We start from the raw sequence: 13,640 nt of genomic DNA, 5'->3' as shown, positions 1-13,640 counted from the left end.
AGGATTATGTAGATCTATCAACATATTGTTATCATACTCTGTGCAGCCAGCGGTATCAGCCCCCCTTTTCAGTCTGCCTTCCATGTCATGCCTGTGTCGGAAGACATAGAATACTCCTAAGGAATGGGAGGATCTTTGTACGCCGGAGAAGCCCAGAAAGAGGTCTTGTTCTATTTCGAGGGCCTTATATCAGAGTAAACTGATCAAATATAGTCACCGTAGCGCTTGTTTCTATCAGCTCAAATATGGAACCACATAAAGCACTTTTGACAAGGCCTCAACCGATTCCTGTAGCACAACTTTATGAGTTGAACTTGGCAAGCTTTCTATGAAAGTCCACAACGCAGTCATTTAATGTGTTCAACTGTCACCGTAGAGGTCTTGATTTCTAAAGGGGAGAATCCGGTCGCTTCTTGGCACGATAATCACTATAAATAGGCTGCGGTCAGGACGGTGTGAGTCGTAAGACTCCCGAAATGCTCATTATCATATTTTCATCGGCCCAGAGAATGTCCAAGATGCTTTAAAGGGATTTCTTAGCTTGTATTTGAAAAGATATATGCCTTAGACGACCTCCGCTCCTCAAGGAGACTATGTAGAGTCTGCGCATCATAAGCCTGCTAGATCTAGCCGAATTTACCATAGCGGGTGTTCGCTTACTACGGAGAGGTTCTTAGAGATCTATTGAGAAAAATATACGACGGAAAATCCGACCCAGCTTCCAACCACACCAATCGCGGAATATGAGCTAATGAACATAAGAGGTAGAAACTCAAGCCTGGGCCCAAAGATGATCCGGTGCAATAGAGAGCAGTAAGCGATAAGCGGGATCGAAACGGCAATATAGAGCAGTGAAAATCTGTCGAGGAGGAATATTCGTTGACGAGATGATCTAAAAAAGTGTTAGTGATTGTGTTCGGCTGCAGAGCAAACTCAGATACGTACGCTGGTGCCAGTCGGTCAAATGCAAGTAAAAACAAGATCAACCAGAAGATCGTATAGATAATCTTTATCGGAAATTCGCCTGCCGTGAAGAGGAGCGGGAAAAGCGAGACGTGGCCGGCGACTGCTAGCGGCCTGAAGGCGCCTAAGTATCTTCTGTCTTTGAGTGCAAGCAAGCTAAAGGGAATGATGACAAGCAATATGGCTTTCTCGTGAACATGCCACCCGAATAGAAATGAGGCATAACCGCAGAGTGTCACCGCTCCGACAAAACCTTCCCAGGAAGGTTTGAGGAACAGCTTGATGAGACAAATCTAAAGCGAGTTAAGAACTGGTGAGTGACGGGCAGCCGAGATAAGCTCACAATCTGGAAAGTCAGGGTAATAATGAATGTTGTGCCAGGAGTGACATCTGGTAGAACAGCGAAAGAAGTATCACCAACTCTTCCTCGAGTAACACTACTCAGCGCGGCTGCGTCAACATTCAAGCCTATGTAAGGAGCCACTACAGAGAGTCAATCCACTAGACTTGGAAATATCAGGACAGACTTACAGTATATAAGAACCCTGTCAGTAAATGAGTACATAGCCCAAATGTTCGGCGCCCAGTATGCATGACACAAGCCCCTAGAGAACGGGAAAAGTCGGCTCAGCACTTGCGGAATCTGATTGAAATATGCAAATGGTCCGAAGGATGCCACAAATATGACACCAATGCTAATACCTAACTTGAGACAATTGGTAATCCGTGGACGAAGTATGTTGTCGGGGCTCAAGCAGTAGGCTCGAAGCAGGTAGACGAAATAAGCTGGAGCAAGATACAAATAGATGTGCTTCAGACAGAGCAGTGCGGCAAAGATGATGCCACTGAGAAGCAGGGTCGACCTGTTCCTAGCGAGTGTCACGGAGAGAATGAGTAGACCATAGAGAAATCCATTGTATTGAAAATGGATGTGATCGATGATGAGGAGACCGGGCGAGAGCAGTATCGACAAAGCGGACACATGCGCTAATTTTTTTGAAGGAGAGGTCTGAACGAATCTGAGCCTTGAATTAGCTTATGCCAAACGTGTGAGTGCGTATGCGCACATGTACAGGGCCAAAACGAGGACCAGTTCAGAGGCTAGTACCGTTGCTCGTTGGTAGTATACCGTTTTCCATGAATCGAAGCCTAGAGCTTTGATATTCAAGAGACCCGGTTCTATAAATCGAGCTGGTTGAGACAACACCCATTCAAAGTACGCAAAGAAAGGAGGGTAGTCAAGAGTCCATTCAGACGTTTGCTACACGGCATAAGCAAGTCAAGCAGATCTAAGAAGACTCATTGGTCATCATACCTCGAAGTACCATTCTTTCAGTGGTAGTGAGTTGGTGAGAGCAAGCCAATTTCGATGCACCTCAAAGTCAGTAGATTTGCTATGTGTGATTTCAGAACCCTGATAGCGGTCATTTAATTGGTGGCTTACTACGCAGGAAAGAGCAATACTTTGAGGACCGTGGCGACCACGGCGCATTGAGATATGGATGGATAGAGTTCGTCCATCGGATCGTGGGTGACGGATGCAGCACTCCGTGGATGGCAGAGGTCGGACACATTTCGCGAATTCCATGTTGTTGATGCCGGCTTAACCCCGATCTGGATCTTATTCGAGTCTAATCCTAACGCGGCTAGTCTCAAATCTGTCCTTAGGGACCTGTTCCAAACCATTTGCAGCTCCGATTTCGTTGGTCTCTAGAAAGCGAAACATCTGTTTAAGTCTAGAGCGGAGCATAAAATTTATTAATCGCCCGCTGTGTTGGACTGATTCTTTCGAAATCTATGCTCTATGTATGTCAACGGAGATATATCACACGAGGCGAGGCCTCCAGGGTAGTGAAGTACCGGCGCATGAGGTCTGGGCTTTAGACAGTAACAGAATACGGATGAATGCAATCACCTTGCGCATAGTCCTCTAGAGAATTGGGGGCGGTAGCTTAAGTGTGGCGCTCGTCTGTCAATGAATGCCCATCGCCCAAGTTGTTCATCCGACAGAACAGATGAGGTGCTAATATTGCCTTACGAGTCAGGAGGTGACAGGAGAACAGATACTTAGGGCTTCTGCGAGTATTCTCTGAAAGCTTCTTTGCGGTAGTCTAAGCTGGATATGGTAGTCAAATGAGTTGTCTGTTACAGAGCGGTTGGTGTATCATGCGGTGTCTTGCAGAAGCGGCGGCTGTCTACATGATCAATACATCCGTCCGCATCAGGCTTCGGGACAGGGGCTTTGATATTTATTTTAGCCGAAAATGGACGGCACGAGCCACCTGCATTATTTATCACGCTCAGATGGTGCGCCACACGAGACGGGACACATGAGGCAGGTAAACAGTCGAAACCTCTATGTGGAGGGAACGACACGAACTGTCTGCTCCTGCCATGCCATGCCATAATTGTACTCAATAGGCAAAACTACCCACACGTACTGACATCACCCGACACCTCAGGCAACAGGCAACATGCCTAAGTCATTCCGATTGGGAAGTGCAGCCTCAGGCCTGCACGCTAGCCCATGAACGGACACGGGTGATTTGCAGGGGCCATCTCTGCATTCCTTAGCGTGCCTTCATTCAGGAGGAACGGCGCGCGACGATACTTTCACCACTCCTACACTTACTACTCACCTCTCTGAACCCTTTCTTTCATCTGCATCAATTTCCTCTCTGCTCGTCGATTGACGTAGCTTCACTCCTTAATCCTTTCATATTCATCTGCGGCTTCACCGTTCTCTTCCTTTCTTCTCAACTTTAATCCCTTCGCTCCTTAAGCATCTATCTTCTACTCATCTGCCTCCCCGCTGCTTCTACTGCCCTTCTGTTCGACATTCCAATCAAACGGGCCTCATCCAATCTGCTTCTAACTTGGTGTATCCGACTGAAACGTCTGGATACCAATTGTTCAGGGCTGCATCGCTGCAAGGCATCTTTAGGAGCATCAGGAGACGTCTTCTCGACATAGCACTGCGTGTCAGTAGCCGCCGTGTGGAAATACTGTATTCTTGGACAACAATCTGTCCATATTACAACAGTCTTTGTGTCTTCGTGTCTTTGTATCAAAGGTGCGTCGGCTGCTGTTGCTCAATCAGCTAGGGTTTGAGGCGCTGTACTGACTGATGCAGTCTCGCAGGTTCTCTTGCCTCTAATAAGTCCCTTGGGCTCCCAGACGTCAGCCACCACTGCCTACCTATACGTTAGATCTTTACGCATAACATTGTAATAGTCCGGTACCTCAAGGACCGGACATTGTAGTAGTACACCACGGCTGTATTATCGTCACACCCGCGGGACAGCGTGGTCCTGCCTCCTCATCTTCTCGGTATGCAACATCAGGAGTCGAACAACGGCTACAGTGGGCACAACGGAAATACTGGTCCCCGTCATCAAAACTCCTTTTCAAAGCCCGCCATGAACGGCGATCATACCGGCTTCTCGCACGGGGCGTATCACCAGAATCAGCATTCAATGTCTGGCTACGGAGATCGCCACCCCCAACGGAACATCCCTGCAATCAATACAGGCAGGGTTGGACAGCATCAAAATATGAATGATATGCAGACTCCTGGAACGGCTTTTGATATGAATTTTACTCCTTTACTTCCTTCGCAACTACTATTGGGAAGTCCTTTTCAACCAGGATCTCCATCCGCTTTCACCTCCCCGCAATTTCAGAACTTTTCTAGCTTCGCTCAAAATGCTGCCACTCAGCCACAGGGACAACAAAATCAGATGGGTAGTCCTCTTCAGCAGCAGACACCGCTATCCCCGCAAATGTACAACAGCATGATGTCTCCAAACTCCATGAACGCACCGGCATTCTTCGGTGGTCCTCAATCACCAACGGGTGGTTACCCTGGAATGGGTAATCAAGCGATGGGCGGGATGGGCGCATCAATGCATATGGCTCCTGGCCTCGTTTCTGGCACCAGCCGAACCGTCTATTTGGGTAACATCCCTCCTGAGACATCTGCTGAGGAGATTCTTGGTCACGTACGAAGCGGTCAAATTGAATCTGTCAGACTCCTTCCTGATAAGAACTGCGCATTTATCTCGTTCTTAGATAGCAGTTCTGCGACCCATTTTCATTCGGATGCCATTCTTAAAAAATTATCCATCAGAGGTCAAGACATTAAGATCGGTTGGGGCAAGCCATCTCAAGTGCCCACATCAGTAGCACTCGCTGTCCAACAGTCAGGCGCTTCACGCAACGTGTATCTAGGGAACCTGCCCGAGGATGTTTCTGAAGAAGAGCTCAGAGAAGATCTTGGCAAGTTCGGACCCGTTGACACGGTCAAGATTGTGCGTGAGAAAGCTATTGGCTTCGTTCACTTCTTGTCTATTGGAAATGCAATCAAAGCTGTAGCTCAATTGCCCCAGGAGCCAAAATGGCAAACCCCCCGACGCGTATACTATGGGAAAGATCGGTGTGCCTATGTTTCCAAGACTCAGCAGCAGAATGCTGCGCAGTATCTTGGCATTGCCCCCGGATATGCACACGTCCTGAACGGCGCAGACCGTGATATTATCTCGAATGCGCTTGCACAGCAGTCTGTTGCTGCCGCCGCTGTCGCCACCTCCGCTGGCGGAGTGAACAATCTCGGTAATAGAACTGTTTACCTGGGTAACATTCATCCCGAAACCACAATCGAAGAGATTTGCAACGTGGTTAGAGGAGGTCTGTTGCACCATATTCGCTACATCCCGGACAAGCATATCTGCTTCGTAACGTTCATTGACCCGACATCAGCTGCATCATTTTATGCGCTGAGCAATCTGCAGGGTCTTATGATCCATAATAGACGTCTCAAGATAGGGTGGGGGAAGCATTCAGGCGCACTTCCACCAGCCATAGCGCTTGCAGTCAGTGGTGGTGCTTCGCGCAATGTCTACATCGGCAACCTCGACGAGTCATGGAGCGAGGAGCGGCTGCGTCAAGACTTCGCTGAGTATGGCGAGATTGAACTTGTTAACGCCCTCAGAGAAAAGAGTTGCGCATTTGTCAATTTTACAAACATTGCCAACGCAATCAAAGCAATCGAAGCCATTCGCGGGCGAGAAGAGTACAAAAGATTCAAGGTTAATTTCGGCAAAGACAGGTGTGGAAACCCACCTCGTCAGATCAATTCTGGAAACCAGATGCAACAGAACCAGCAGTCGGGTAGCCACGAGGGCATGTCATCACCTTCACCTATCAACGGTATTCAGCAGAATCGAAGTCAGACCTCTGTGTCACCGACTGGATCAAATGCTCCAGGTGGAGTAGCCAGCACGAATGCTCAGTACCAAGCACTTCAGGCGCCAACAGCCTCGTCCATTCTCAACACTGGTGCGAACAATCCATTGATGATGTACCTGCATAATCAGCAACAGCAACATCATCAGAATGCGCTAGAGCAACAGAAGTCTCAGCAAGCATCGTACACTTCCCCCCAGGCAGCCTTCTATGGCGCTGACGCTAGTCCTACTGTGCAACAGCCCACGCACCCTACCCATAATGCTACGAGTAGCGTGAGCTTAATGAACGGAGGATCTACAAGTTCAACCACCATCGGAGGCATGCTTGCTCCCTCAAACCTCAGCGCCCGTGCACAGCATGCCCGAGCGGTCAGTCTTCCAGTCTTCTCGCAGGGACCCTTCTCGCAGACCGCCCAGCAGGGCTCCCAGAATTCTTTCGGCAGCCTCAGCTCCGGCCTGGGTGGATTCGGCGGCGGCAGCAGTGGCTATGGTCTTGCCATTCAGGGTGATGGCGGACTTCCTGGCTGGGCTGAGGAGGAGGTAGAGGTAGGGGCACAGTAGACTCTCAGCCTATCTACAATTTGTTTCTCAATCCGGTTCCCACATGTCGATATTTGAACCCGTTACACGCTTTAGTCCGCAGTCCTGGTTATTTGCAAGTTTGGCTGGGCGGCGCTCCAGTCTTCGCTCTATATTCGTTTCGTGTTCTGTTTGACTTCTGTACCATCATTAATACTCCATCCCCGCTTCGCTGTCCCTATCTGGGTACCATTTCCTACCGGCGGGCTATCATTCTTCTCTTCACTGTTGGGGTACTTGTTTTGAATATCTGCCTATTCAGGCTGAATATTGGGTATGTGGCGGAGAACGGACCGACGGAATTTTGTTCGGCGAGGAGACCCATCCATGAACCAAAAAGGTCTAAGGCTATCGATTGACGGAGAGACGACGTGTGACATGTAGGACTCCACACGAAGGGTCGTGATGCTGGGGACATGTCACGGCAGGGATGCTGTAGTCGAAGGCTGCCTAGCTGTAAAATTTGTGTAGCCAAATACTATTGAACTGCACCGCTTGCTTTGGTCTGCTTTAGCGAATCACAAAGCAGAAGAAATCAGGAGTGACTCCGGGTACCGAGTTGGGACGATTAGACATCATCGCTTGTTCAAAATCTTCAATACTGTATAATGAAGCTCCCTTGCAGACTTCGTAATATCCTTGTATCATCTTTTCGGGTCTAATTCTCAGGTGAAAATTCTAGTGACGGTAGATGGGCGTACATAGGGTGGATCTGCGCATCATGCTTGTTCTCATGGCAACATCGTTCGCAATGCGGTACCTATATCGATTATGGGTGGACTATACTGTGGCGTTTCAAGATAAGTTAGTCCTCTGCTAGCTAGTATTCCATGTCTCCTCGCCTTCTTTCGAATTCATTACGGAATGTCATAGCCCCTTGAATCGAGATGTGGCCCTTTCGAGACATGGGAAGCACCATGCGGCCGGTGACCTCGTTCTCGCTCCTCGCCCTTCCTTTCTGCAACTACGCCGCCATTCCAACAAATTTCTAATTCCTCTGTTCATGTACATTGGCTCATTCTTATGCATTGCATGTACCTGTCCAAGTACCGTGTTCATGGATATAGTCAGCGCGTGTAATTGGCGTAAACAGCGCTAGTCCACGGCGCGTAAGAACCCCCTCACCTGCCGATCGGATGCATCCTTAAGCTCCACATAGATATTATTAGTCCTCTGAGCACCGGTCTGACAGACGACAGAAAATCCTTCCCGACGGCCATAGTAGCGTGCGTATATAGTACGACGATTGATCGAGGGCAAGTTCCGAGAAACTCTGGGTCCGGTTGCGGAAACGGCTAGGGAGGCAAGGGAGGCAAGGCTCTATCCTCCCGTGCAGCGTGCTCACTGCTCAGTGCTCGTTGTCACCACCACCACTAGGCGCCTCGTTGCGCGATTCGCGCGGCTTTGAGGAATTTGACGCCCAATCTTGTGTGCGATCGTCACTGTCTTCCGTCTTGGCGAATTCTATCACACCACATCTCCTCACGGCTGTTGTTGCAGAAAAGCAAATCTGTAGGGCGATATCAACATGGACACCACGACGGATAACAACATATATCACACTAAGTTTTAAGACCTTGCCTGGCTCTTTTGACTTAAATTGGCCCTTGTTTTTAACATAGCCCAGCCCTAACTGTGTTGGGTTCGCAGATAGATAGCTCTAGAGGTACGTATCATACGCTCTTCTACGAAGTGAACAAGCTTAGCGCAAGTATTATATAGCTACCTGTAAGGTAAAATCAGGGACTTGGTAGTCGGGAGGAGGGATTTGTACTGATTAGTATTAGTCTGTAGTCCTCTATACAAACTGAAACATATGTGATTAACAGGCGAGGATCTAACGGCTACAGGTGGCATGACCAAACGTCGGGCTATCGTGATAGCCTCGCCTGTGCCACCTACTGGCCCACACCGCTGGAGATCTTCGCCTGAGCCCTACAGCAATGACCTGCAAGCCAAAGCTCGCGGAGTCGGCATCCCACCGACATGCAGATGCTTGGTGAAGTCTTCTGTGCAAGCTGCAAGTATGCATCGTTGAGATTTGCGCCGTGATATCTTGTGGAGATTCTTGAGAATGCCATGACTCTGAGGAGTCTTCGGCAAATGGGAAGCGATGCCTGGGGCCGTCCCCTGGGTGTGAAACCGGGAACCCGTTCTTCATAACGCCAGGGCGCCCTTGCTTTCAAGGTGACCGAAGACCTTTATCTCCTTCACACCACATCGATACCAACCAATCGAACAAGCCTATCTACATAGCATACCAATGAGGTGGTATGAGCTGAAGCCCCGTCTCGGCTGGTCGAAGCCGTTGACCCTAACGAGCTCGTATGTTCTTGAGTCGTAATCACCTATAAGGAAGGTCGATGTTTTGGTTCGATCACTTTCTTCAAGCATTTGCTTCGCGCTTGGCGAAAGGTGTGAATAGACGAGTGACAGTTGTTGCCCCTCAGTCGGGTTTGATAGACAAGTCAGACGTAGTAGTTGGGCTTTAAACCATTTTCGTTCGCTAGTCTGAAGCTTTGCTTACTCTGCCTTATGCAGTCACTATAATATCCAGCCACCTGCATGGGACTCCTTGGAGCCAGGTCATCTTCATCATTCTTAAGACCGACTTTGAGCTTTCTTCTTGTATCACGTTTACAAGGCTGTGGGCTTGTTCAGCGTGTATCATTTGGGCACACCTTACATGCTCGGTTGTGATACATCAACCACAACAGCACATACAGCAGAGTACTTCCGGCAGTCTATTCCCTACGACAAGGCCCTCTTCCAGAAAAGGCTACTTCAGCCCCCGTTTTCTACTGTGCCCCTTACTTCAGTCTGACTCTCCAGGTTGAGGGAATACGACACCCCGGTACACCCGCGTCAAATAATCGGCAGCAACCCCAGAACATCCATACTCGGACACGCGAACGGGCCTTATAGCAGACTATAACCGCCGGTCAGACTTTTGACTTCTGGAATAGTACAGGGTTATCTGCTGGTTCCATTAAAGGCTTGTCGGCTGGGCCGCTGGGGAGGTCGCGACACGCTCTGCAACTAAGCCTGGTCACACTTCCACGTACTTGGGTCGACGGTCCTTGTTATACATATCTTGGGTAGGCCATACTTCCTTGTTTACTTACGGAGTACCTCATAAGTCCACTGACGGTCTTACAGGTATACAAGTAGTGTATATCAATCGTGTAGCGCTGTCTACCTACTCACTTGTGTAACCTCTCACCCTTCGCCTCGTATCTCTGGCTCGCTCAATCGTTCTTCCTTTCCTTTTTGGTGGTGGTGGCTCGGCGGGCTCATGAGACTGCCAGCTTTATTATAGCCTACACAGTGTACGAATGGAAAGTTCATCCAGGCCTCGCTCGACCGTTCCACAAGAACGGCTGATCCAGATTTCGGACCATCTCGCACCATCTCGCAACATGTCCGACAACCGAATGAGTCTCGATTTCATCATCGACCGGAATGTCACTGACCAGGGATCGTCGACGGACGGATCTGACAATGAGTGCCCTGCTCAGCGTCAAGCCCGCCATCAGTACGACGACGAGCAAAATGCCTACATTCTTTACCTCTACTACTTTTTCATGAAAGGAGGGGTAGACCACGACGCAAACTGGGATGCCGTCGAAAGAATGTTCCAGCAAAGATTCCCACCTGATACGCCACGTCGACACCCTGGAAGGGGCCTCAGCCAAACCTACGAGAGGCGGCAGATTAATGGACTGAACTCCAAGTTCTACCGCCTCCGAGATCTCTACTTGCCACCAGGCGCGGACTTGGAGGCGAGGAAGAGAAGAGTTGCCGATCTCGTCCGGCCTTATGGTTTCCCACCGATCAACCAGTTGATCGAGAAGGCGCAGACCAACTCAATGGATATACGCCCCGACGTACTGCACCTCTGAGAGGGTGGTAAGCGTGGGTCTTCAGCACGGCCAACCCAGGATCTCTCCATAGCAGTCTATTTGCTAGCAGGCATACGATCAACTGTTAATGGACTTCCTTCCGATGGCGTGTTATCGACTCGGCTTCACCCTCGAAATCCCGAATGTGAATTTGCCTTAGTAGCATACACATATTTGGCACGACCACCTCTACAGCCTCAATAAGCCATCAATCATTACAATCATTAATTATACGTGAATCACAAAACCAGAAAAAACACAAAAACAAACAACCAATATCATCACAATAAGAAAAGCACAAAAACAAAACAACCAATATCAATACAAATAGAGCTAAACGCGGAACTCCTAGATGGGCATCATGATCTTGTTGATCTGGGATTCTGCACCAAAAACTACAATTATACGTTGTACTTGCTTCTTTGAATTGCATTCCAGAATGTCTACCTTGAAGTTCTGCTTGTCGTCTTGCGTTTAGTTCAGACTGATAGCTCTTAAGTAGTTTTGACCCTTAAATTGAAAAAATTGATTATGCGTGTCTTGTATATCGTTCTCGTGGCAGTCATGGTCTCGAAAATAAGCACTGACAGAGAGTGAACGGTCTTGGAGACAAGGTGTGTCAGTGTTTATGTGTGATGTCCGCTACTGACATCCGCTCGCATAACCCAAAGACCCCATATTCGTATGAACCTCGAACATATAGTCCAATATCGAAACTAATAAAATCCTGAATAGATAGGATTAAGATTCGAAGTCTGAACTATCCCTATATATAATTTATTAGATATCTTTCATGTATAACATAGTGGAAGTATTACTTATTATTATTCTAGCCCTCCAAGTTTTTGCGACGATGGGAAAAAACCGACCAAGAGACCCGATCATTATCAGATTACTTTTTGCCTCAGGCATCAAGAAATCTCCGGAGCCGTACTTCTCATTTAGTTCTCAACAACCCTAGCGTGATAGCTACGGTACGCTAGTCACGTCGATCTTCGAGCAATGCATCTTGTGAACAGCACATGCGCCGGACGTCGGAGTCAGCAATGCACAATAGCATGACACACTTCGAACCTCATTCAGCTAGGTCCTGTCGGACATCACGACCCCATCACTGCACACTGTACCAGTGATACTCCCGAAGAATTTTCGCTGTCATCTCAAAGCCTGAAGGCGCCTCGGAGCTCCACGCTATTCCACCGACGTGTGACCAAAAGCTGGAGCAAACATAATTATGAGCAGCTTACTTGAGCGGCTCCAGGAGCTTGTTGGGTCCAGGGAAGATCGGGACGACTATGAGCCCCTCCGGAACGGTGAGGGTGAAGGCGAGGAGAGCGTGGAAACCGAAGTTGGAAGAGAGAACAGAAAGTTGATGCGCTTCTCATGGGTGGATTATGGTATATTCATGCTCCTTGGTATTTCAATGCTGTGGTCGTGGTAGGTTTGTCGCTCAGGAAGACGCCACTGTCACTGACAATGTCGCAGGAACATGTTCCTAGCAGCCGGTCCCTACTTCCAACGACGCTTTCAGACCAACAAAAGCATCCTTCAAAGCTTCCAGTCCTCAGAGCTTGCCGTATCGACTGTCGCAAACCTAGGTACAATCTCAGTCCTGACAAAACTCCAGGCGAAGGCAAACTATCCCAGACGAATCAATACCGCACTCTTCATATACGTTGTCACATTCACTTTCCTCGCAATATCAACGCGCATATTCCTGAATATATCTGCAGGCGGATACTTTGGCTTCATTCTGGTCACAATATGGGCGTCCAGCATGGCTACAGGTTTCTTCCAGAATGGCATCTTCGCGTACATGTCTGGCCTGGGACGTGAGGAATACATGCAAGCCAATATGACGGGACAGGCAATTGCTGGCGTGTTGCCATGTATCGTTCAGATTGTATCCGTGCTGGCTGTGCCCGAGAGGAGGCCCCAAGCAGATGATGTACCACAAGAGTCATCAAAGTCAGCATTCGCATACTTCATGACAGCGACAGGCGTATCAGTCTTAACCCTCATAGCCTTCTTCATCCTCATGGCTCGGCACCGAACAAACGGAAGCCGAAAACGACCCATGGCTGTGGTCGATCCAGGAGAAAGCATTCCGCAGCTTGTAGAGCGCGAGGAGATACCGTTGATGCTCCTATTCCGCAAGTTGTTCTGGCTGGCCTCTGCAGTATTTCTGACATTCGCCTTGAGCATGTTCTTTCCTGTCTATACCCAACAGATCCTCTCTGTCCGCCCAGTCGATTCTTCACTTCGTATATTCCAGCCTTCGGCTTTCATACCGCTTGCCCTTCTGTTTTGGAATTCTGGTGATTTGATCGGGCGTCTAGCTTGTTCGCTGCCGAGACTTTCATTGGGTGCTTACCCACGCCTCCTATTCTTGCTCGCCATAGCGCGTGTTGTGTTCATTCCAATGTATCAGCTCTGCAATATCGGTGGACGAGGAGCGGTGGTGAGCAGTGACACTTTTTACTTGCTCGTACAGATCCTGTTTGGCTTCTCGAACGGCTTCATTGGCAGCCAATGCATGATGGTATTTGTCGACTACGTGGACACGCATGAGCGAGAAGCGGCGGGGGCGTTCATGAGTACTGTACTTGTTTTTGGCCTTGCCGCTGGGAGTTTTGCGAGTTTCCTGGTTTCTACGGCAGTGTAAATGCTATGGCGTGGGATTCGTGCATTTACAGTGGAGTTTTTGAGTCTTGAACTACATGAACTGCGTATGTAATAGAGAATAGTAATGCGCTTTATGTGCTTATAGAATGCAGTTTGCAGCACTGATTATGAATTACGTGGTTTGACTGACTACTAGATATGGATAAGATCGAGCTATCAAAAAGTTGGAACTATCTGAGTATATTCTGGTTCTTAGATTCGTATTCTTTTGGCAAGCAGACTAGAGGTGAGGATAAAGACGACTTTGCTATGTGGAAGGGTGTAG

The 13,640-nt window shown here is 48.7% G+C and overlaps 5 protein-coding genes across 5 annotated transcripts; 3 read left to right on the top strand and 2 right to left on the bottom strand.

Annotated features, from left to right (window-relative positions):
- Window positions 1–214: 214 nt before the first annotated feature.
- EJ05DRAFT_472355 (family 57 glycosyltransferase) lies at window positions 215–2,529 on the bottom strand. Its single transcript, XM_033743170.1, has 8 exons — window positions 2,408–2,529; window positions 2,279–2,357; window positions 2,031–2,224; window positions 1,495–1,982; window positions 1,307–1,446; window positions 946–1,256; window positions 657–892; window positions 215–602 (listed from the first exon to the last, which is right to left on the bottom strand). Exons 1-7 carry the CDS (start codon window positions 2,482–2,484, stop codon window positions 682–684), a joined length of 1,500 nt encoding a protein of 499 aa, XP_033605904.1. The 5' UTR covers window positions 2,485–2,529; the 3' UTR covers window positions 215–602; window positions 657–681.
- A 1,766-nt stretch (window positions 2,530–4,295) lies between these two features.
- Window positions 4,296–6,770, top strand: EJ05DRAFT_433060 (negative regulator of differentiation 1; the record flags this gene model as incomplete). The annotated part of the gene is made up of 1 exon (XM_033741587.1): window positions 4,296–6,770. The coding sequence occupies one exon, from the start codon at window positions 4,296–4,298 to the stop codon at window positions 6,768–6,770; it is 2,475 nt and encodes an 824-aa protein (XP_033605903.1).
- Window positions 6,771–8,136: 1,366 nt separating this feature from the next.
- EJ05DRAFT_534797 (uncharacterized protein) lies at window positions 8,137–8,949 on the bottom strand (the record flags this gene model as incomplete). Its single annotated transcript, XM_033749212.1, has 3 exons — window positions 8,137–8,448; window positions 8,515–8,561; window positions 8,691–8,949. 3 exons carry the CDS (start codon window positions 8,947–8,949, stop codon window positions 8,137–8,139), a joined length of 618 nt encoding a protein of 205 aa, XP_033605902.1.
- Window positions 8,950–9,896: 947 nt separating this feature from the next.
- Window positions 9,897–10,794, top strand: EJ05DRAFT_38876 (uncharacterized protein). Its single transcript, XM_033741305.1, has one exon. The coding sequence runs from the start codon at window positions 10,124–10,126 to the stop codon at window positions 10,688–10,690; it is 567 nt and encodes a 188-aa protein (XP_033605901.1). The 5' UTR covers window positions 9,897–10,123; the 3' UTR covers window positions 10,691–10,794.
- An 873-nt stretch (window positions 10,795–11,667) lies between these two features.
- Window positions 11,668–13,529, top strand: EJ05DRAFT_472352 (uncharacterized protein). Its single transcript, XM_033743169.1, has 2 exons — window positions 11,668–12,127; window positions 12,176–13,529. Exons 1-2 carry the CDS (start codon window positions 11,925–11,927, stop codon window positions 13,353–13,355), a joined length of 1,383 nt encoding a protein of 460 aa, XP_033605900.1. The 5' UTR covers window positions 11,668–11,924; the 3' UTR covers window positions 13,356–13,529.
- Window positions 13,530–13,640: the final 111 nt, after the last annotated feature.

This window comes from Pseudovirgaria hyperparasitica, assembly GCF_010093815.1.
Source record: "Pseudovirgaria hyperparasitica strain CBS 121739 unplaced genomic scaffold EJ05scaffold_1, whole genome shotgun sequence".
NCBI lineage: Eukaryota > Fungi > Ascomycota > Dothideomycetes > Acrospermales > Acrospermaceae > Pseudovirgaria > Pseudovirgaria hyperparasitica.
This window is presented reverse-complemented; position numbering and strand designations above follow the sequence as displayed.

Coding starts and splice junctions, on each gene's coding strand:
- EJ05DRAFT_472355 (XM_033743170.1), bottom strand. CDS start 2,484: ATGGACGAACTCTATCCATCCATATCTCAATGCGCCGTGGTCGCCACG. Junction 2,358..2,407: donor GTATTGCTCTTTCCTGCGTA/GTAAGCCACCAA, acceptor AATCACACATAG/CAAATCTACTGACTTTGAGG. Junction 1,983..2,030: donor CTCGTTTTGGCCCTGTACAT/GTGCGCATACGC, acceptor TTCAAGGCTCAG/ATTCGTTCAGACCTCTCCTT.
- EJ05DRAFT_38876 (XM_033741305.1), top strand. CDS start 10,124: ATGGAAAGTTCATCCAGGCCTCGCTCGACCGTTCCACAAGAACGGCTG.
- EJ05DRAFT_472352 (XM_033743169.1), top strand. CDS start 11,925: ATGAGCAGCTTACTTGAGCGGCTCCAGGAGCTTGTTGGGTCCAGGGAA. Junction 12,128..12,175: donor ATTTCAATGCTGTGGTCGTG/GTAGGTTTGTCG, acceptor ACAATGTCGCAG/GAACATGTTCCTAGCAGCCG.